Source organism: Cottoperca gobio, chromosome 7 (assembly GCF_900634415.1).
Source record: "Cottoperca gobio chromosome 7, fCotGob3.1, whole genome shotgun sequence".
NCBI lineage: Eukaryota > Metazoa > Chordata > Actinopteri > Perciformes > Bovichtidae > Cottoperca > Cottoperca gobio.
Genome location: NC_041361.1, coordinates 3,801,973 through 3,823,191, shown reverse-complemented (window position 1 = coordinate 3,823,191; position 21,219 = coordinate 3,801,973). Strand labels below are relative to the sequence as shown.

The following is a 21,219-nucleotide window of genomic DNA, read 5'->3' as shown; positions in this document are numbered from 1 at the left end:
CAGCAGCCGGTTAGCTTAGCTTAGCATAAAGACAGGTTAGCTTAGTTTAGCAGAAAGTTCAGGTTAGCTTAGTTTAGCATAAAGACAGGTTAGCTTAGCTTAGCATAAAGACAGGTTAGCTTAGCTTAGCATAAAGACAGGTTAGCTTAGTTTAGCATAAAGACAGATTAGCTTAGTTTAGCATAAAGACTGGAAAAAAGGGAGCATCTATTCAATTCTATTCTATTGCATAGTTTTCAAAATCTCAACCTATACCTATAAGTTTTTTTTATTTCTTCTATAAATAACTCCAGAGTTGTAAGGCCACCGGGACTAGCTATGTATCGAACTGTGCTTTGAGTAATGATCTAAAACGTTTGCTCTGCAACTGTTAGTACCATTCCCCTGTTGAGAAATGACTTCTTTATTACCTCTTCTGGCTCAATCTCATGTGTTTGTTGTGCAGCACTTCAGAGGTTATGAGTCCGGGGAGACTGGGAGGAGCTCAGTGCGCCACCAGCCTAGTGAGCATGGGCCACCTGCTGCTGTCAATCCTACACTTTCATTTGCCTGAAGCAACTGTCATCCCAAAAGATCCTGATGGCCAGGCCAGCTGGGAGCAGGGGCTGAAAGAAGAATGTTCGCTTGCTCGCTGCTTGTATTTTAAATATCTTCCATGCCGTTCACAAGGTTTAATTTTAGACTCTACATGCGGCATGAGCTAACGGTTCCTAGCTGAAGTCAAAGTCGGAGGCTTCTCAGTTTGCTCTGTCCTGAGTCATAGATTGGGTCGAAGTTATCTTTCCTTTTGATATCGGCAAAAGAAAAAAGCTAACCAAATATGTCGAACAGTAAAGACCTTGATGATCTCAATGAAGAGGATATTGATGAGGATGAACTCCTTGCTATGCTTTCACCGGAGGAGCTCAAGGAACTCCAGAGTGAAATGGATGTTATTATCGCCCCAGATGAAAGGGTACCGGTGGGGCAGAGACAAAAGGACCAGACGGAGAAGGCCCCCACGGGGACGTTCGACCACAGATCCCTTGTTGGTTACCTCTACTGGGAGAAAGAGTCCAACCGTATGCTTGAGGAAGAAAGAGTGCCTACCACTCTGCTGTCCAGTGAGGTAAGAGGTCAAACTCTCAATTGTACAAGGTACAGATCAATTAAGAATATTAATATTTCCTTAGAAACCATACAGTCTCTACTTGTGAAATGTTACAGGCAGAAATTTTAAAAAGAGTTCTAACCTTGGTCGGATGTTATTTTCATCAGAAAGCTTTGAGGGAGGAAACTGAAAAGAAAGACGAAGAAGAAGAAGAAGAAGAAGAAGAAGAAGAAGACGTAGAGTATGAAGTGATTGAGGAAGTCATTGAAGAAGAAGAAGCTGTAGATGGTACAGATGGAGAGGAAATTATAGAGGAGATCATTGAGGAAATTGTCGAAGAGGTTTATGAGGGGGATGAAGTGGATGAAGCGAATGAAAAGGAAAAAGGGGAAGATGTGAAAGATGTAGAAGAGGTGAAGTCACCTGTGAACACAGACAAACATGAACATATAAACACACATGAAGACACTAACACAGAAAAGGTATCAGAAAACCATACAGATGACAATCACCCTGTTTCAGACACAAAGGAGAAGAGTGAGAGCGTAGCGCCAAAACACAGCACGTCACAAGTTGAAGAGAAAGAGGAAATTAAAACGACAGATACTTTGCTTCCCAAAGAGGCTTCAGAGGAGCCAGAGATAAAAGAAACCAATGATAAGCTCCCGCAGAAAGAAGAGAGAAAAATTAACAAATTAAATATTCCAAAGCTGGCATTCAATAATATAAAAATGACATCAAGACCCTCAGGAAATGAGACGAACGTGGAGTCGACACTCGACAAAGTCCGCAACAACAACCCCTCTATCGCTGAGGTTAACCTAAACAACATAGAAAACATTCCCAAAGAGATGCTCTTGGACTATGTCAACGCCTTGAAGAAGAACAGACACGTGAAAACCTTCAGTATAGCAAACACCGGCGTTGATGAAAACATAGCTTTCAACCTGGCCAACATGTTACGGGAGAATCGCAGCATTACGACTTTGAATATCGAGTCCAACTTCGTAACCGGAAAGGGCATCGTTGCCATCATCCGCTGCCTCCAATTCAATGAGACTCTCACAGAGCTGCGTTTTCACAACCAGAGGCACATGTTGGGTCACCACGCAGAGATGGAGATCTCACGCCTGCTCAAGGCCAACAACACCCTGCTTAAGATGGGCTACCACTTTGAGCAGCCGGGGCCCAGGATGGTGGTGACCAACCTTTTAACCAGGAATCTGGACCACCACAGGCAGCTGAGGAAGGAGGATCAGAGGCAGCAGCAAGTAAAGGAGCAGAAGGAGATGATGCAGATGTATGAGAACAGTCTAAACCTGCCTCCTGGTCTACTTCAGAGGCTCGGGTACATACCGTCTCTAGAACTCCTGCAGGAGCACGGGTTCATCCCACCCTCATCAGAACTGAGCATTGTACCTCAAACACACCCCCGGGCAGAACAGCCAGAGCCTCAGAAGCAGGTCAAACACAACAGCACTCCCAAACAACCCAGTGCCGAACCGACAAACACATTGAGGGACGTCCGGCTGAAGAGGACTCCCAAGAAACGTGACCCTTTTCTGGACCTGGACCCCAGGGATAACAAGAGACCGGAGCCGGCAAGCTTCCAACTAAGGAAGACTTCCAGAGTGAAGGATGTAGGCGGTGGAGAGGTGACAGATGAAAGAGCAAACCTGACTGACGTGATTAAGACTTTGAAGCCCGTCCCTCGCAGACGAGAGCCAGCTAAGATTAACTCCACACCCCGTGATCATCTCCTAACTGAGATCAAAAAGAGCAATATTGCCTATCTAAAAAATGTGAGTATCTAATCATTTGTAGTGTGAGATCAATCAAGTCGGGATCCTGTGTTTATCAGTACTTATACCATTTAACAATTTAGGCTGGTAAAAAGAGTTACTGTGTTAAAGCTCTCAAAATAGAAGAGCATTTAAATGTTTTAAAGCTTTTTAAGTTGTTATCTATAATGAGTTTACGGCTCCAAATAGAAATCCAGGTCATCTTTTTATTCCTTTCTTTGTTGCTGCTTACAGGTGCCACTCCCTAAAGTCCTGGAATCAAGTGAAACGAGTCTCCTCTGAGGCAACTTCAGCTGATTGTTTTCTTCACCATACATATGTTTATTTTACATATATTCTCAAAACAACTGTGCAAAACAAGAGTGAAGAATACCTTCATTACACTTACGTCTTTAGGCAGTTGTAACAAAGGTATAATGCATTAAGAACTCCTTATGTTCAATTTACATATGCTATTGCCATTGCTCAAATATAACATGTTGTGATCAAATAGATTTTCAGAGTAGGTTTGTTTGATTATATGTTAGATGATTTATTTAGGAGCACGCTTGTTTGATATATTTGCATTTTGCTATACAAAAAAATCTTCCACTCTTTTCAGGGGTTTCTCTTTCCTTCCTTCTTCTTTTATTCTTTATTAAAGTGCAATAAATCTGTGTCAAAGTAGATCCCCAGTGAATCCCTGCCATTAATCCAGGTTGCTTTTTTCTCATTCTTAAAGGTGCAGATATGAAAAATCCTGGAGGGGATATTTACATTTATATTTCATTCATTAGGGGTTATAAATAAGCTTTTCATTTGTTATAAGACAACAACTTTGTGTGATAACTAAATACATCGTATATATTCACACTGAGACTCAATTGGGAAAAGGCTGCAACATAAATCAGGTTATCTTTATTTGTATAGAGGACAGCTTTGTCTTACTTCCAGTTCTGTGATTTAATCACTTTTCAAGAATGAAAAAGTCACATAAAAACAGAATATATAATATAGCATCCGTATAACATAAACAATCTTTGTGAACTGCCATTTGTGAAGGTAGCATGCACAAACTGCAGTTAATGTGGAAAAGCAACAGAACAATGCTCTTACTATCAGGAGTGAAAGTATAAAATGAATTAACATTGTTTTCTAACAGAATGGGGAGTTAATTCATTTAATAAATCATTTTGTCTCATTGCCAAAAAGATGTACTTTGTATCCTGTAGCCATTTTATACATTTCTGCATGCTATATACTGAAAATAAAGACATCAGAAATAACAAACATATCGTGACATAATATTCAAACAATAAAGTTGCACTTGCCATTCATTTTTCAATATTGCATAGCTGTGATCAGAAGAGATTCACTCAGGCCAGCCTGTATGTCAGGAAGTGTGTGCACACACACCTTTTGAGAATATGACTATTTAAACTTCCATGACCATATATAACCATGTCTACACAAGAAGCAAACTGGTCTCAGATCAGTATTAATACAGCTCCTTAAGTGACAAAATGGGAGTTATTGCTGTTTAATAAGCATTTAATAGTTCACTGGGTGTTGGGTAAATCAAACATACTTGTTTGGAGGTAGCAAACCGAAAGCATGATTCCTTATTTAGTACAAACTAATATATAATTAATAACAGCACTAGATATTGTCAGTTATAGTCAGTTATGTGGAAAAAAGTACGCAGTCGACAAGGAAAATGATGTGTTTTTGGGAACATTTGACACATGAATGACCTTTGGTAACCTTTGGTGGCCATTGCCTTTCAACATCCAATCCACGCTGTGATTGTGCAAATCTTGTTTTAATGTTAAAATCCATCTGCGGAAAGTCACAAAAAAGTGAAAGAGAGAATAAAGTAAAACCAAAACGGATATATAAGCATGGGACTGCAAACATGAGTAACTTTAAAATGTATACATGGGATAAAAACTCCCCACGTGGGACTATGCTATGGAAGTTTGAATCCACACTGTATGACACTGACTTCCCTTGGCACACGTTTGACTCGAGCTTTAGTCCTTCAGTTTGCCTTCAATAAAATCCTGAATCTTGTTCATCTTCTCCTCCTGCTGATCCAGGAGATCCATGATGATGCCCATAGGGGTTTTCTTCAGCCCAACACCCTCAATCTTGTTCTCCAGTCTGTTCTTCATGTTGCGCAGTCTCAGAGAGGCATGGATCAGAATTACTACAGGAAGAAAACAGTTATTTATATTATGTAAAAGTTTTAATAGAAACTTAATGGATGATTTTCACTGGAATAGTTTAAAAAATCAAAACTAAAATGTGATACTGTTGCAACTCTCACTTTAAAGCAGGTGTAAGGATTGGGGGGGGGTCTGTTATTCCCATGGAAGGCAGATACTGAATGCATGACATCAGCCAGTAAATGTAGTTCTGTCGAAATCAACACAACCCATAGCAACCCGTCAACACAGGCAGCAGCGGGCAGGCCTCTTGGGAAGCGAACAAACTGCCTCACCTATCGGCCATGATGTTTGAGCTGCTACATTTGCTCTAACGATCCAACCCATCAATTATCTCAACCACCCTGCGGACTGCCTGGCTCAAAAAATGTATTTAGAGCGATGTAGCAAACCCAAAACTATACCTCTGATCTACAGTACAGCTCACTTTATATCGCAATCTGTGTCATGAGTGAAAGTGTGTAATCAGTAATACAGTACATGCTGTTCAATCCCTACAGTGAGTCAGAATGAGAGAAGCACTTGGAAAAACTTGTTCACCCACAGAAACAAAACCCCTCAGTTATTCATCCCTGTGTGACTCACCATCCTCCTTAACTGTTTAACATATAACATTAGCCAACGAGTGTTGGCAATATACTGTAGGGAACAAAAGCTAAAATGATTTTCTGTCACATCTGTTAAGTGTAAGTGCTTGAACCTAAATACACATACAACAGCTTTTAACCAGTGATATTATTTGAAGCCTTAAAGTTAACAGATCTTTCGCCTTTTTGTGTCAAAATCACCGGAATGTGTGTGAAAACTCATGAATAAATCTAATTTTAAAATTAATTAAATTACCAGAGGTAGGGTGTGGCAAGAACACAATCAAGACAGCTCAATGTTTCCATGTTCTATTATAGGCTATACGTGTCTTTCATGTCCCAGGCCAAGTGGCTACAGGAGAAGTCTTGGCTACTTTGGCAAAAATGCTTTTTTTAAAGTCAAACTTGCAATGTTTATTATGCATCTTGGAAACAGCTGTTGGATGTTATCACGTGCGGGGGCATATAGTGAGGGCTCCCTGGCACAGCATGCGTATCATTTTATAACTGAATTCTTCATTCTCTTCTTGAAAGTAAACAGAAAACCCTGTGACTTACACAGCAAAGGGAAGGTGATTCCAAAGATGAAGACCATGACGCCTCCACACAGCGACAGCAGAAAGTAGCTGGTGGCCATGACCCCGATGACAAACAGAGTGGGGTTCTTCTTTTTGAAGTTCTTGACCATGGCCTGGTTCTCTCCTGCCCACACTGAACCCATGAAGACCAGAGTCACCACAGTTCCTCCCAGAAACATGCCAAAAGGGTTCAGGAACCTGAATATTGTAACATAAAAGTGGCATATTGTACATTTAGGTGTAGGCACGTTGTTTTAAATAGCACAACCTGGTGGTGACAACAACAATAGCCAACATCCTGACAGCTGGTATACACCATGAGAGAGCAGATGCCTGCAGTTAGGCCTATACTCATGACTACATCATGCTCTATTCAAAGAAACTACATGCACAATCACGACCAATTAACAGTGATTGTGTTGATGGTAGGAGCTCCAGATCCAATGTAGCATCACTGGTTCTCAGAAACACTCATAATCCTGGTAAGTAACGTATATTTTAATATAAAAGAGACAGTGGTTTACTACGTATACACATTTTAGGCTAACGTCAGCTACATCGTGATTTCACTGATAGTTGCTGCTACTGAATACGAATATATTTAGAAATAAAATAAGCAACTGGTATAGGCCAAGAAATGTACACGTATAAAAAGGCAAATGCTTCAAAAGTGTTGTGCCTTAAATGTTGGCACAACAACACAAATCGTCAAGTTACAGAAATAGCTTGTGTGGTCATGGGTGTGGTGGATAGAAGGTATGCTGGATAATTAAACACAGAAGTAAATATGCTAGCTTGCCTCCGTTAGCATGCTGCCAGGACTCACCCTACAATGACGAATACCACCAAAGCCAAGGCGAAATAATCTGTCTGGTAGTACATTAAATTACTGATCACTCTGTTGTTCCACTTTGCTACATCTCCAAACTCAGGTTTGGCAAACCGATCCGTTCCGGGGAAGAAATCGTCCCACGGTCTGAGGGGTGCAAGCTCCATCTTGGCTGCCATGTCTTCAACGTGTATTGAAGCGACTCAATAACATACCCACACGAGCGCGCTGCGTAATATTTTGACAGGCCAGCTGATCAACGTCTGAGCGTGGAGGAGGGGAGTCAAAACCACAAGCCGTACTCTCGCTCAAGATCTCACGAGAGTTACATTCTCGAGCGTTTCACTCTTGCGTTCTAGAATGCGCAGCAGCACCAATCATGTGAAGATTCCAGTGAACACAAGAATGCGTTTAGTTAAATAAATAAACTAAAAGACACGAAATATTTACAGAAAAATGTCGACAGTACAATAAACCTCTACGGGGGTTGTTGATTCAGGCAAATTATATATATTTTACATACAGATACATTTATATTAAAAGAGTATTTGTTAAAAGAATATTTTTTGTCATCTTTAAATGTGTGTAACGTTAAATTCCGAAATAAGAACAGCACATTACTTTAATACAGACCCTGTTTAAGTTATTTTTCATTTTAAAATCACTACAAATGTTATCAATAATAAATATAGCAGTATCCTGAGCTCTAGTAAAATGTAGTGGTACACACTGCCTCCAATATCTGTTTTAAATGTTCTGTCATATATCAGGTGAAATGTACATCTAATACGACACTTCTACTTTAATCATGGACACTTGTGATGGCCAGTTCGGTTTGGTGGGGAGAAGAAGTGGGGGGGGCAATATATGTCCCTATATGGGTACTTTGCGCAGCTGTGTGCAGCTTTGACACTCACAAACACAGCAGTCACAAACGGGGACATGGGACCGTGAAAGTATGGCGGATGCCGAGGAGCCGTAAGTCTCAATGGACGAAAAATATAATTTTATCGTAGTTAAACTCGCGCCTTTTGTCGTTAACCCGGCATGCTTGAACCCTGTTTTACTTTGTTCTTCCAGGGAGAAGAAAAGAAGGCGAATAGAGGACGTGACTGAGAAGTTAGTGACGAATGCTAAATAAAGGTCTCTGACTGGCAGCAGGTTTGCGTTGCACTCTGAGCAGCGACTGCTGGGCCAGGAGACACCAAAATAAACATTTCAGCAAGGGACAGCCTTAGGAACCCAGTTAGCTGTTTGTGCAATTCATCCGTTTACACAATGTATCAATTCACAGTATCAAACATAAATGCAGAAACCCTGCACTGCACCAATCCTGTATCAATCCTTACAAGACATATCCGGAATAACCTGCACATTACATCTGTGTGCCAATTCCATATTCCATACTAACCCTAAACAGGTTTTGAGTATGAAGAGTGACAACAAGAGTAAACTCAAACATGTCATCATGAGTGTGATTTACACTAGTGTCCCACAATGCAATGCACAAAAAAAATAAAAATGGATGCGCTATTTACAGCTGAAAGTGTGTATAAAAACAACAGCCGAGAAAATTAAATTGACAGCTGCGTTCCAAATTTGCATTTTGATGTGCGAGTGTCATGCATTGCACAATTTACAACCACTGAAGTATATTGATTTCTTCAATTTTAACTGCAAAAACAGTATACTGTAAATATAAGTATGTAGTCAATACTGGAATTGGGACATGGCATGTTAATAAATAATCTGGTTTCCTGATAAACTTACTGCACTGTCACATTTTAGTAAATTGATTCGTAGCCTGTGACTGTCAATAGAAAGTCATTTCGACTGTGTATACAGAGTGCATGCCTATGAGATGTGAGATGTTTAACTGAAGTGTGATTTTCCCCTCACGCTGTTTCTTTTTAATATTTTTTTTAGACACCATGAGAATAAAAGATAATAAAAAAGAAGTCTGAAGACAAATCATTTTCCTAGCAGACATTCAAAGACAACTAAACTGTGTAATCTCAAGAGATTCCAGATGCACCATATTCATCTCAATAACAACTTTTCACAGCGTGTCCAGATGATGATCAGTGATCAACAGCAGTTTAATTGCCTTCATTTTTGCACAGCAGATTACATCTTGGATGGAGGCTTGTTTTATTCTCATTAGTCTTCTTTCATTTGTTTTTATGTATTTAATAATAATTCCTATTACTGTTATTAATGGTGCCATCTGCTTTCTTTTACTGTCTTCTTCACACAACTTAATTAAAAGTTATTGTAATAATACATAACTGGTATTAATAGATTATTATTAAGAAGGGAGAAATGTACTCATTTCAATGGTTGTAGAAGTTTAGTATATCTTGGGTGTGTTGTGTGTCCAGAATGGCTGTAGATGGTGGACACAGGGACGGCGGTTGCGACTGGGATGGCCGGTGGAATCATGTGAGGAAGTTTTTGGAGAGACCTGGCCCCTTCACCCATCCTGACTTTGAGCCGAGCACCGAGGTGACAGAAATACTTTCATGAAACAGAGAGCTTTCTTTTCATACTTCAATCTGAATTATTCCCCTGTGATAGAGCTGGGAGCTTCACATTGTCCGGTGACGGAGATATTTCAAATCGCAGTATTTTTTTTGTTCTTTAAATAATTTGGTGTTTCTTTTATGTCAGTCTCTACAGTTCTTGTTGGAGACATGCAAGATTCTGGTCATTGGCGCAGGAGGACTTGGGTGTGAACTCCTAAAAAATCTGGTAAGAAATAGCTTTAATTATTTAATGGATCATTGAGTGCAAACTGAGCAACACACACACACACACACACACACTTCATTTAGACACGTTCTTACTTGTGTTTGTGTTTCAGGCCCTGTCTGGGTTTCGCCTTATTCATGTGGTTGACATGGACACAATTGATGTGTCCAACCTCAACAGGCAGTTTCTTTTCAGGTATGTTTCACTTCTAGTTTCCTCCTTTTTTACAGAAATACATTATGTGGTGAAAAATATATTTTTAGTTATTAAGAAATTAAGAAAATCATCATTTTAATAATATTTCCTTTAATTCTTTATATAATGCTCGTCAAAGAACAGTATGATGCATCAGTCTGTTACCCTTCAGTTGTCAATAAATTAGAGATGTCATCGGTATCTGCAGTCAAGTGACTTGAATTGAACAATTCCAATGTGATAAAATCAGATTACAATCAGCCCTTTGATTATTAACTGTTGTATGCATCTATTTAGGCCCAAAGATGTCGGACGACCAAAGGCAGAAGTGGCTGCCGACTTCATCAACAGTCGTATCCCTGGATGTAAAGTTGTCCCGTATCCTTTGCAGCAGCAGTTTTTACAGCTCGGGTTTAGTTTCAAGTGTATCTTGACTGTGATTTGTATTCCTTATTAACACCATACAGTCACTATAAGAAGATCCAAGACTTTGATGATTCTTTCTACAGGCGTAAGTATTTTTCTATCTATGCATCATGTGGAGTTTACAGAGTAAGTGTCTCAGAGGTTTAAAGCGCTAAATCTCTTTCCAGAGTTCCACATCATCGTCTGTGGACTGGACTCCATCATTGCCAGACGCTGGATGAACGGGATGCTGGTAGGAAAAAGAGATTTGACTGTTGTGTTCACTTGATAGATCTTTGTATATTAGCAGCGTAATGTAATCTGTGCTGAGTTAGGATCAGTGGGGGAAGCTACATTTGAAAGCATAGCTTTTTGAGCTACCAATTACTTCACAATGGAAGAAGTTGAATTGTATTTTCAGTAATTAACACAAGAAATGTATTTATCCACTTGAATTACTATGCAAATATGAATATAGTTGAACTACCGACCAGCTACTGCAACATGTAGTTACTAGTTTAACTGCACGTGGTTCAACACGTTATGGTTGATGCTGCTTTCTCTAGATATCCCTCCTGAGCTTTGAAGACGGAGTCCTGGAGCCCAGCTCCATCATCCCCCTCATTGACGGAGGAACGGAGGGCTTTAAAGGCAACGCTCGTGTCATTCTGCCCGGCATGACGGCATGCATCGACTGCACGTTGGAGCTGTACCCGCCACAGGTAACTTTTGAATATCAATTTGTATTCTAGTTTCCCTTAATATATTCATATAAATCCAGTAAAAGAACAATCAACATGTTCACTTTTTACAAAAGCTTTCACATCTGCTTGTGTTTTGGAGACGGTGTCTGTGGTGCACAGGGTGTGATGTTTCACATTTCCATCTGCACCAACAGCTGTTTGTTAGGGGGGGTGGAAACAATAAGCCGATATACTGTATCTACCAAACTGAACAGAAAAATGTGACGGTTACTATTTTGAATCTCAGATCTTTCCAAACACACACAGAAAATAAGTAGACATGAGCAGCTTATACTTTTTGATTATAACTAATACTCATTATAGATTTCTCTGTGCAGAACAGAAAGGTTTTCTCGTGCTTTTTTTTTTTTTTTTTATGCGTTTGTGCTTGACCTTCATTTTACTATCCGCAGATTAATTTCCCCATGTGCACCATAGCGTCGATGCCTCGGCTACCAGAACACTGCATTGAATATGCCAGAATCTTACAGTGGCCCAAAGAAAAGCCATGTAGGGGTAAGATAAAATATCATCTCTTTTTCTTTTCTTCTTACACACATCTAATGCAATCACTTAACCTTCTACCTGTGTACGTTATTGCAATGAAGGCTAACTACGACGCTCTTTTCCTCAAGCAGATACGAGCTTAGACGGAGACAATCCAGAGCACATCCAGTGGGTGTTTGAAAGAGCCCAGGAAAGAGCTGCGGAGTTTAACATTACAGGAGTGACATACAGACTCACTCAAGGTGAACTTGTGAATTACAAGACATTCATTTATTCAACGCTAATGTGGTACATCAGTTAGGTTTTATCTGATAACTTTATTCATCATCATCATCGACCGCTCTCAAGTTCACAGGTGTCTGTAAAATGTGTGCTGGAATGAAACCTGTGACTGTTTTTGTGCCACAGGAGTCGTGAAGAGGATTATTCCTGCCGTGGCATCAACCAACGCTGTCATTGCTGGTATGACACTTGGATATTTGTGAGGCATTAGCTGTTGCTGTTCAGAGATGTTGACAACATTTGTGTTATATCTTTGTCGAAGAAATAGGCGTGTTTGATTTCACGCAGACGTAAACCAAAGCAGGCATCCTCAATCTATCTATCAATCAAACAATCAATACATGTAGTTGTAACATGTAATGGGAATAGTAACTGGAATAGTACCTTATATGATATAAAGTATATAATGCCAGTAGTTCCTTCAATGTGTGCATTAAAAAGAGTAACACTGTCTAGTTTAGTTTCTAATATATTACATTACAGGTCATTTAGCAGACGCTCTTACCCAGAGCGACTTACAGTGAACTAACTACAGGAACAGTCTCCCTGGAGCAACTCAGGGTTACGTGCCTTGCTCAGGGGCTCAATGGTGGCAGCTCCTGGTATTGAACTCACAACCTTCCTGTCTTGTATTTGGAAGCCTAACTACCAGAGCACCACTGTTTGAAGTAGGGATTTATGATATATTATACTTAATTTTGTCTTTTCTTTTCTCCATAGCTGCCTGTGCCACTGAAGTTTTTAAAATTGCGACGAGGTTAGGAGCAGAAAACAATTCTTAATCTCACATCCCGATCGATTTGTCAAATGAACAATTATTTAACGTCGGATTTTATTTTTGCAGTGCATATATTCCTTTAAATAATTACCTGGTCTTCAATGACGTGGATGGACTGTACACCTACACGTTTGAAGCTGAACGAAAGGTTTGTTGTTGTGTCAGTAAGCGTAACCCCCGGTGACCCGTGTTGTTAACAGTGTAATGGACATTTGTCCGTACGCAGAATAACCAGTTTGCTCTGCGTTGCTTCTGATCGGCAGGAGAATTGTTCAGCCTGCAGCCAGGTCCCTCAGGATCTCCAGTTCCCTTCTTCTGCCAAATTACAGGAGGTTTTAGAGTACCTAACAGAGAACGCCTCTCTGTGAGTATTCTGTGAGTACATTTTGTATTTCTTCTTTAGCAAGAATAACTGAGGAGGTTAAAGTTGTGTATGAATGTTTTACAGACAAATGAAATCCCCGGCTATCACCACAACTCTGGAAGGGAAGAATAAGACGCTGTATTTGCAGGTAACGATATTTAACATTTGAGAATGCCGCGTGGTGTTCGGACACCTACACGTCATTATAAACTTCGATTACATTTGTGTTCCAGTCCGTTAAATCCATTGAGGAGCGGACAAGGCCCAACCTTTGCAAGACTTTGAAAGGCAAGGAGAAGCGGTACTCCAATCATTCCCAGTCAGTTCATAACGTGACTGCAGCGTCTGACAAAATATAAACTCTGTTTTGTCTTCACGTGCAGAGCTGGGCTTGTCAGATGGACAGGAACTGGCTGTGGCCGACATCACCACGCCCCAGACGGTTCTCTTCAAGCTCAATTTCACCACCTGAACACTCGACACTGACGTGAAGTTGACGGCATCTGAATGCAAACCGAGTCATCACAAGGTCACTGTGACGTCGCAGTAGCACATTTGATACGACAATGTAAATAATGAGTGAGGTTTCACTTGTGGGATTGTATTGGTTTGTCATATGAATTTGAAATAATTTAACAGAATTGTTTTCTTTTCTATTAGTGACGTTGTTTACTTCTTGATGTATTTGTCCTGCTTCGACTTCTATTGTAGCTACTTCCCTGTCAATCAAAATGAGGATAATGATGTGCACTATGCTCTAATAAAGTTTTATTGTCATGGTTGTAGAGGACGTCTCTTTTGTCAGATTTCTTTTGTCAAATTGCTTTACTTGGAAGCAATAGGGCAGCTGCTCTGTTTATCTTTAAATGTATTAAAAGCAACTACAAAAACAAAGATTAAAATAACAAATGGATGTTTTATTTATTGAAATAAATGTTTTATGTGACAGTGGTATCAGTCTTGTAATATGAATCACTTAGCAATTACATTTTCTTTGGGAATAATTTGTTCTTTTCTAGTTAGACCTCATTAAAGCAGCTATTTATACCTCAGTTTGACATTCACTGAGGGGTGTGATGTGCTTAATTAGTGGGTTGCAAAAATACTTTTTCATTCCGGGAACATATGAAACAAACAAAAAGATGTGAAATCTCACCTTTGCTGTTTGGCAAAGTGACAGCATAAATCAAAAGTCTGTTTTCAAATCTGAGCCTAAAGAAAACACATGAAATATCTCGTAAGAACAGTACTTGGCCTTCAGATCCTGTTTATGTCCGCTGTGTGACAGGATGTCGAGCCTCACTTTAAGCTTCTTATGGCGCTAATGAAAGTGGCCGGGGGGACAGATGGTTTCCTCTGTCTTGATTAAGTTTTAATTTTCCTGACGAGGGGGGAAAAACTGCCAGGCTTTGCTTGTCGGGAGTGATACCACTGTATTCACACCACATCCTGCCTGCACGCTATAGTAACTCCAGGTAGAGGAGCTGAAGTGTGAAGCTGCAGGTTCTCACTGAGCTGACGTGTTGACTTGTTTCAGCAGCAGACGGTCGATCTCGCGACTTCCTTTTTCTCGCTTATAATCCGACTTGAGGCTAAAACAAACTTCTGAAAATGGAGGATCATATCAACTGCAAACTTTTGCATCCTTGCTGAAACGATAATTCTATATAGTATTCGTGATGCTTACCCTGACATTGATGGAGGCTTCTGCATCGGCTCATCATGCATATCAATAACCTGAGCAGAGGTAAGTGGTTGAATATTTAAAGTATTCATTGCAACCCCCCCCCCCCCCCCACCTATTTATTTGCAACGTTCAATACGTGCTGTGTTTATTTGTGATATAGTTTATTCTGTAATTAAATGTTAAAAGGCAGTTAGACTCACTTTTTATTTATGATTATGAAGCCTACGCGTGTATGTATCACAATAACACATTGTCTACTGGCAGCGTGTTTTTGCACAGATATGACTAAAAAGGTTTTGTTCATGTGGATAATGAGCTAATGATTAACCTGGAGAAATACCGAATATAAATGTAAATAATACATAATATATAATGTATAATATGAAAACAATATTATCGTCAAATTAAGAAGATTAATCGTCATTTAGGAAAATGTGAAGCATTCTGCTGGTTTCAGCTTCTTAAATGTAAGAACGAGCTGCTTTTTCTCTGTTTTATATCATTTTAAATTGAATATTTGAAAGTTTTGAACTCTAGACATGGTATAAGTGGTGAAAGAAATGCCTCAAACAAACTTATGAATTAAGCAGTGATGTTTCACTTTATGTCATCTTTATCCTGCATTAGCAATACTTTGAGTCCACGTCCCAGTTTCTCAGTGACTCATGTGGAATGCAACTTGTTTTGGAGGGAGCATTTAGCTTTGAATGCAGAGATGTTTCCAGCTGAAGGGATAACATGAGTCAGAAACGAGTGCAAGCTACTCTCAAGTCAAGCCTCTGATCGGGCTTTTATTGGCATTTCTTTGATTTGCCCAGTGATGTGAGAGTCATGACTGAGCAAATAGATCCATGTCACGAGTCAGACGATATCAGAAGCATTTGATACGCTGTATTAATTAACTTTATGGTTACCCTCATAGGGAAAGCTGTTGGCCTAATTCTGATTAAGTGTGCATGAACCTCTTTGTCTGTGCAGGCGAGATGAAGCTGAACATGTTGTCTCGACCATTACACTGGGGTCTCCTGCTTCTTTGTATAGTAAGCTTCTGCAGCCAGCTTGTGTCCACTGGCAACCAAAGCTCCCGAGGACAGAGAGGTAAGCGTCAGACCCAACTAGACCAGTCACACACCCAGAGGGAGTCATTCAGGCTCCTGGTCAACAGCCTAGTAGAGAGTTCAGGTTAAGCAAGATAACCTGAAAGCCCCTATGCTTCTCATTAGAAACAGAAATGAATATGGAGCATGTAGTTTTTCATGTTCTATTCAAGTACTCTATTACAAAAAGTATCCAAGTTAAGTCATGAAAATTGACTTAAAGTATCAAAAAGTAAATGTAAAATTGTTTTCTTGTGTGACCGATACTTATTATATATTACATTAGCTTGTTCACGGCTAAGGTAGAGCGGGTAGTCCCAAGGTTGGTGGTTCGATCCCCAGTTGTGTTCTTGAGCAAGACAGTGAGCCCGAAGCAGTTCCTAATGGGCAGGCCAGTGCTGTGCATGGCAGCTACACCACTATTGGTCTATGAATGTGTGTGTGTGTGTGTGTGTGTGGATCGGTGATTGAGAGACAAATTAAGAGCTTTGTCCGTTAAGGTATAAAGGAGCTTTATAAATGCATCCATTTTCCATTTAATGCTGATGTATCAATGCATAAGCAGTATTTTAAAGTACTTTATTTACCTTTAGATCGTATAAGGAGGGATTGTGAGATGTTGCAACCCACATTTATATTCAGTTTAACGGGGACACAACCTGAAAAATGTTGGGAACAACTGGTTCAATCCATTTAAGCTTAATAAGACTATCCAATGTTTTGTAAAAAGTACAATCTTTTAAACTTAAATATTGTAAAGTAGAAGCATAAAGTTGCAATAAATAGAAACATAAGAGTAAAGTACCTCAAAATGTACTTAAATGTACCACGTATGGATAACTCCAAATAAGATTTATCTTTGTTTTGTATATTTACATGTTTCATTTTTCATCTTTGCTTTGATTGTAAGCCGATTTTAAACCTCACGTTGTTTTTTAATTATCCTTCCAGTCCTGCAAGTGTCGTCGGTCATGCAGACACACGAGACCGCTCAGTTTTAAATCAGCACTATGCATGCATGGCTTTTTCCTCTTTATTATTTTACTTCTGCTTTGTTGCACCAATTAATTTGAAAGTTAAGTTTAAGTGTCTCAGCATGAAAACACCAGTGGTGTAATAATCACCAAAAGCTTCATTCAATTCCTTTTATTTGTTTTACGTTAAAGTGATGCAGAGGCAGGAGTGGGACAGATATTTCTGACGATTTATGCTAATGTTTACCCATTTGAATATGTTTTCCTCGACTGTTGCATGAGTCCTTACGCTCTTTATCCACTGGGTGGTGCCGTAGCTTTAGAAACATCAAAATCAGGGTTGAGGGTATTTTATGGCTTTGTTTATTTGGTCATCTGATTGAGTGTAACAAAAAAGACTACTGTATTTTATTTAAAAAAGAAGCCAATAAAGCATTGCACTTTGATTTTAATATTGTCATCTGTAAAAGGCTGAAGTCACTCAAGCTGCCTCTACTTACATGTACAACATAGAAAACAAAAATGATAATCTTTTTCCTTATTTCTCTTCCTCAGGGTCATCGCAGGAGAGGACGGGGACTTGTGAAGTGGTTGCAGCTCATCGTTGCTGCAATAAGAACAAGATTGAGGAACGCTCTCAAACAGTCAAGTGCTCCTGCTTCCCAGGACAGGTGGCAGGGACAACAAGGGCTCTGCCCTCTTGTGTTGAAGGTCATTTTACTGGAAGCCTCTTCTACCTCTCTTAACCCCAAATATTCTGACATGACATGAATATATTATTAGTAAAAGTAGAGTCAGTTTCAGCAGAGTCCACTGATACTGGGGCGTTCAAGGAGAAAGTAATGTGACATCTGATTAAGATGTTTTTTTCCAAACAAGTCAATTTTGAAGTCCTTCAATCTGAAAAGTGTGTTTCTCTCCAGCCTCCATTGTTCGTCTGAAGTGGTGGTGTAAAATGGAGCCGTGTCTGGAGGGGGAAGATTGCCGTGTTCTCCCTGACCTCACCGGTTGGTCATGTATCTCAGGGAACAAAGTAAAGACCACAAAGGTAAGACCTGCTTTAGTCTGAGTCACAATACTGTACCGAAGAAATAACACAAAATGGTTTTAGTTTAAAGGCATGGTATTTATAGACGCTTATATGCAGTCTTACAATAAACCTTCTTCTTTTTTTTATCGCAGTACACTCTTATGCAAAACAGGGGCCGACAGACTTGTGAATACTCATCATAAAGCTTTATTTTAGTAAGCTCTCCTTTGATGCTGAAAGATTCCACAATCAAGCATAATCACTGCTCCCATTGGCCATATCAACCGTCTTGCTCTCTGCCAGGCACAGTTGGCTCAGGAAACCTAATTCTATAATCTGGTGAATGATGGGGCCAAGAGGACAAACATGAAATAAGCTGTAAACTAATACTGAACAGTAAAACCCATGTAATTAAATCTGACGGCCAAAAGAAACCCCACTGTGTTTAGAAATGCACTTTCTTATAAATTGCCTTTTTGTTGAACTGTTTTATTTCTACGATTCCCGAGGGGAACATTTTACAGTGAACCAGGGGAAAGTTAGCAGTAGCAGCGTGCAGCCAGTGATCAAAGGATGCCCAGTCGTCATGTGGTCCATCAGATTACACTGCTGAACAGCACAGAGTGAAAAACAAGTGGTGGAAGAAGTAGTGTAGATATGTTGTTACAATTAAAAGTCCTGCACTCAGAATGTTACTGAAGTAAAAGTGCAAAAGTATTAACATAAAAATACACTTAAAGTACTTATTATGCAGAATAATATATTATAATTATTGATGCATTAATGTGTTCTTCTCTTTAATGTTGCAGCTGTTAAAGGTTACCTATATACTGAATACAATATCATTTAATCACATCCCTCAGCTTCATCGTGTGTAAAGCATATTGGAATTATTGTGATCAACAAAACCAGAGTTGTGAAACTTTCTACTTTCATTTGTTTTTGTTTTTAGGTGGCACGGTAGCAAGACGGGAGCTCAATCTAATCAGTACGAGCCTGTCCCGACCTGCTGCATCACCTTAGCTCTCACTGGACTCTGAGGACAGTGAACGCCCCCCCCGCCGTCAGATAGAGCAAAGAACAATATAGATTTAATTAGATATCTCCTGGCTGAGCTTCAAACTGCAGGAACTCATTATTTAAATTTCCCTTTTTGCTTAAACACAATTTGGGTGGGGGTAATCCCATGGAGTGGACAATCTATTAGCATCTGACTTAAGATAAAACGACGCAGCGTGCTTTCCCAGTCCAAACAGACAGCTGCTGCAAAAGTCTGTATCATTGTTTCAGTGCTTGATATGCTGGGCACATTGTGATGCACTCAATCAAAGTTTGGATGGACCTGCTAGCAGACACTTAAAAAGAGATTTTCAGAGGAGGCAGGATGGGAATCCAGTCAGTTGCTTGTGAGTGTCTCTGTCAATCAAAGCAGGAGACCACAAATACTGAGAAATTTATGATTAGCATTTGTAAACAATGCTTTGCTCCCTCTTTTACTTCACGCTTTGTAAAGAGGTCAGATCCCTTTGGACTACTCCTTACCACGAAGAGGCATTCTCCCAAACACGCCTGCACACACACACACACACACACACACACAAACACAAACACAAACACAAAGAAAGGCTGTTTTTTGTTTTTTTGACTCCACTGGTCCACAGGCCACCACCTGCAAGGCTGTGATGGCATGCACACAAGCATGAAGCTCTGATGCAAGACAAGGACTGTTTGAAATGCTAATCATGGGGAGAAAGAGGAGAGAGAAGAGGAGGAGAGCTTCTTCACTGCTGAGAGTATTTACATCATGCTTTTGTTTGTCTCTCTAAACTGAGTACTCCTGTGGAGGGAACTCTGCTTATAGTAATGATGGGAAACATTGGAGATTCTTCTGCCTTGAAGCAAATTGTAGATACTAACAGAACACAATATTTACTGTTATTACCATTTCATCAGTTGTCCTCTTTATATGAATAGTATTCATTCTGGTCCCGCCCTGATTGCCTCCCTTTTATCTCTTGAGTTCAGTCAGACACTTTGCATTTTACCTTTGCAATGAAGAGACATATTTCTTTTAATAATAACACTGACACAGTGACTGCAAATCTACCCATGGTATCAGACTTGTATGAATGCCACATGCTGTGCTAGTTGAATGCAGCTGAATTCTAAGCTGTCTGCTCAACATTTACTTAATACGATTATGCATTACGTGTCGGTGGTGACAAGAGTCTGAGCTGTCACACAGTCCAAGGCACTTTAGGCATTGCTTTGCTTTGTAAACATTCAAGTTCTGATTAATATTTGATGTGAATGTCATCAAAATCATGTAATTCTAAGATTCATGTAAAGATAATGATGATATTTAATGTGTCGGATAGTTTAGAAAACCCCTCTGAATCAATCATGTCATCCACTTGTAAAGGATAGAGTACTATGATGAATACAACTGCTGTGGCAGCATTATAATGCATTATAAACATACTTACAGTGCGTTCTAAACTGCTTATACCGCCGTATCATTATAGTTATAAGCACTTAGAAATATTAGAAATATTCATTTATTATTATAATTATTATAATTATTTATTATATTAATTTTTTGATCAACTTGACCATATATATATATATATATATATATATATGATATTAAATTATAGTAATTTATAACCAGTTTTTAATGTATTATATCTGCTTATACCTCAATAATTTAATTTCTTCCCTTAAAGCATCCAATGACCTCTAAGAATAATGACATTATAAATGATTATAATATATTATAAAAACATTATAATGTATTACAACTATGGGAATTACAATACACGATGAGCCTTGCAAAATAGAATTGATAGAATTAGATTAATAATAATATAGATAATTATGCTACTTGACTTTATAACACATTATAAAATGCTTTATAATGTGTTAGGATTATTGTTATAAAGCATTATGAATATTTTAGATCTTATAACTATAATAATAATACAGGAAAAGCAGATTTTAACGCATTATAAGTCTGTGATTCTGTTCATGGGCTTTGTAAACAGCAGGGCATCGTCATAACTAAGGACCCATCAGAAGCTTGTGATGCGGCTGACAACAGTAGTATAAACACGACAAGATCCGCCACCTAAAGTTACAAAAGTAATGTATATTAATATAATGTAATATTATACAAAGGGTGAATGCAATAATAGAAACTCCTTACAATATATTTAGCAATCTCCTGTGCCACAAACTACTCAACAAAACCTTACATCTGAATGAACTCCATTATACGCTTGACAAAGGTGCAGCTGTGGTTTTGTATTGAACC

The 21,219-nt window shown here is 39.2% G+C and overlaps 4 protein-coding genes across 5 annotated transcripts; 3 read left to right on the top strand and 1 right to left on the bottom strand.

The window, feature by feature from the left end:
* Positions 1-791: 791 nt before the first annotated feature.
* On the top strand, positions 792-3,560 carry lmod3 (leiomodin 3 (fetal)). Its single transcript, XM_029434965.1, has 3 exons — positions 792-1,108; positions 1,258-2,892; positions 3,127-3,560. Exons 1-3 carry the CDS (start codon positions 821-823, stop codon positions 3,172-3,174), a joined length of 1,971 nt encoding a protein of 656 aa, XP_029290825.1. The 5' UTR covers positions 792-820; the 3' UTR covers positions 3,175-3,560.
* Positions 3,561-3,773: 213 nt separating this feature from the next.
* LOC115010434 (PRA1 family protein 3-like) lies at positions 3,774-7,340 on the bottom strand. The gene is made up of 3 exons (XM_029434966.1): positions 7,091-7,340; positions 6,245-6,462; positions 3,774-5,080 (listed from the first exon to the last, which is right to left on the bottom strand). The coding sequence occupies exons 1-3, from the start codon at positions 7,270-7,272 to the stop codon at positions 4,905-4,907; spliced, it is 576 nt and encodes a 191-aa protein (XP_029290826.1). The 5' UTR covers positions 7,273-7,340; the 3' UTR covers positions 3,774-4,904.
* A 628-nt stretch (positions 7,341-7,968) lies between these two features.
* Positions 7,969-13,903, top strand: LOC115011383 (NEDD8-activating enzyme E1 catalytic subunit-like). 2 transcript variants are annotated; one of them, XM_029436540.1, is made up of 18 exons: positions 7,969-8,071; positions 8,174-8,212; positions 9,475-9,598; positions 9,764-9,844; positions 9,957-10,039; positions 10,337-10,417; positions 10,507-10,550; positions 10,633-10,697; positions 11,011-11,166; positions 11,601-11,703; positions 11,826-11,936; positions 12,103-12,156; positions 12,697-12,733; positions 12,821-12,902; positions 13,018-13,118; positions 13,203-13,266; positions 13,352-13,406; positions 13,502-13,903. In XM_029436540.1, the coding sequence occupies exons 1-18, from the start codon at positions 8,052-8,054 to the stop codon at positions 13,588-13,590; spliced, it is 1,389 nt and encodes a 462-aa protein (XP_029292400.1). In that variant the 5' UTR covers positions 7,969-8,051; the 3' UTR covers positions 13,591-13,903. The 2 variants fall into 2 exon arrangements, with proteins under 2 accessions (XP_029292400.1, XP_029292401.1); XM_029436541.1 differs by having other exon boundaries at positions 8,025-8,071; positions 8,174-8,236.
* Positions 13,904-15,788: 1,885 nt separating this feature from the next.
* Positions 15,789-18,870, top strand: LOC115010974 (chemokine-like protein TAFA-4). Its single transcript, XM_029435901.1, has 4 exons — positions 15,789-15,903; positions 17,432-17,587; positions 17,800-17,924; positions 18,859-18,870. Exons 1-4 carry the CDS (start codon positions 15,789-15,791, stop codon positions 18,868-18,870), a joined length of 408 nt encoding a protein of 135 aa, XP_029291761.1.
* The last annotated feature ends 2,349 nt before the right edge of the window (positions 18,871-21,219 follow it).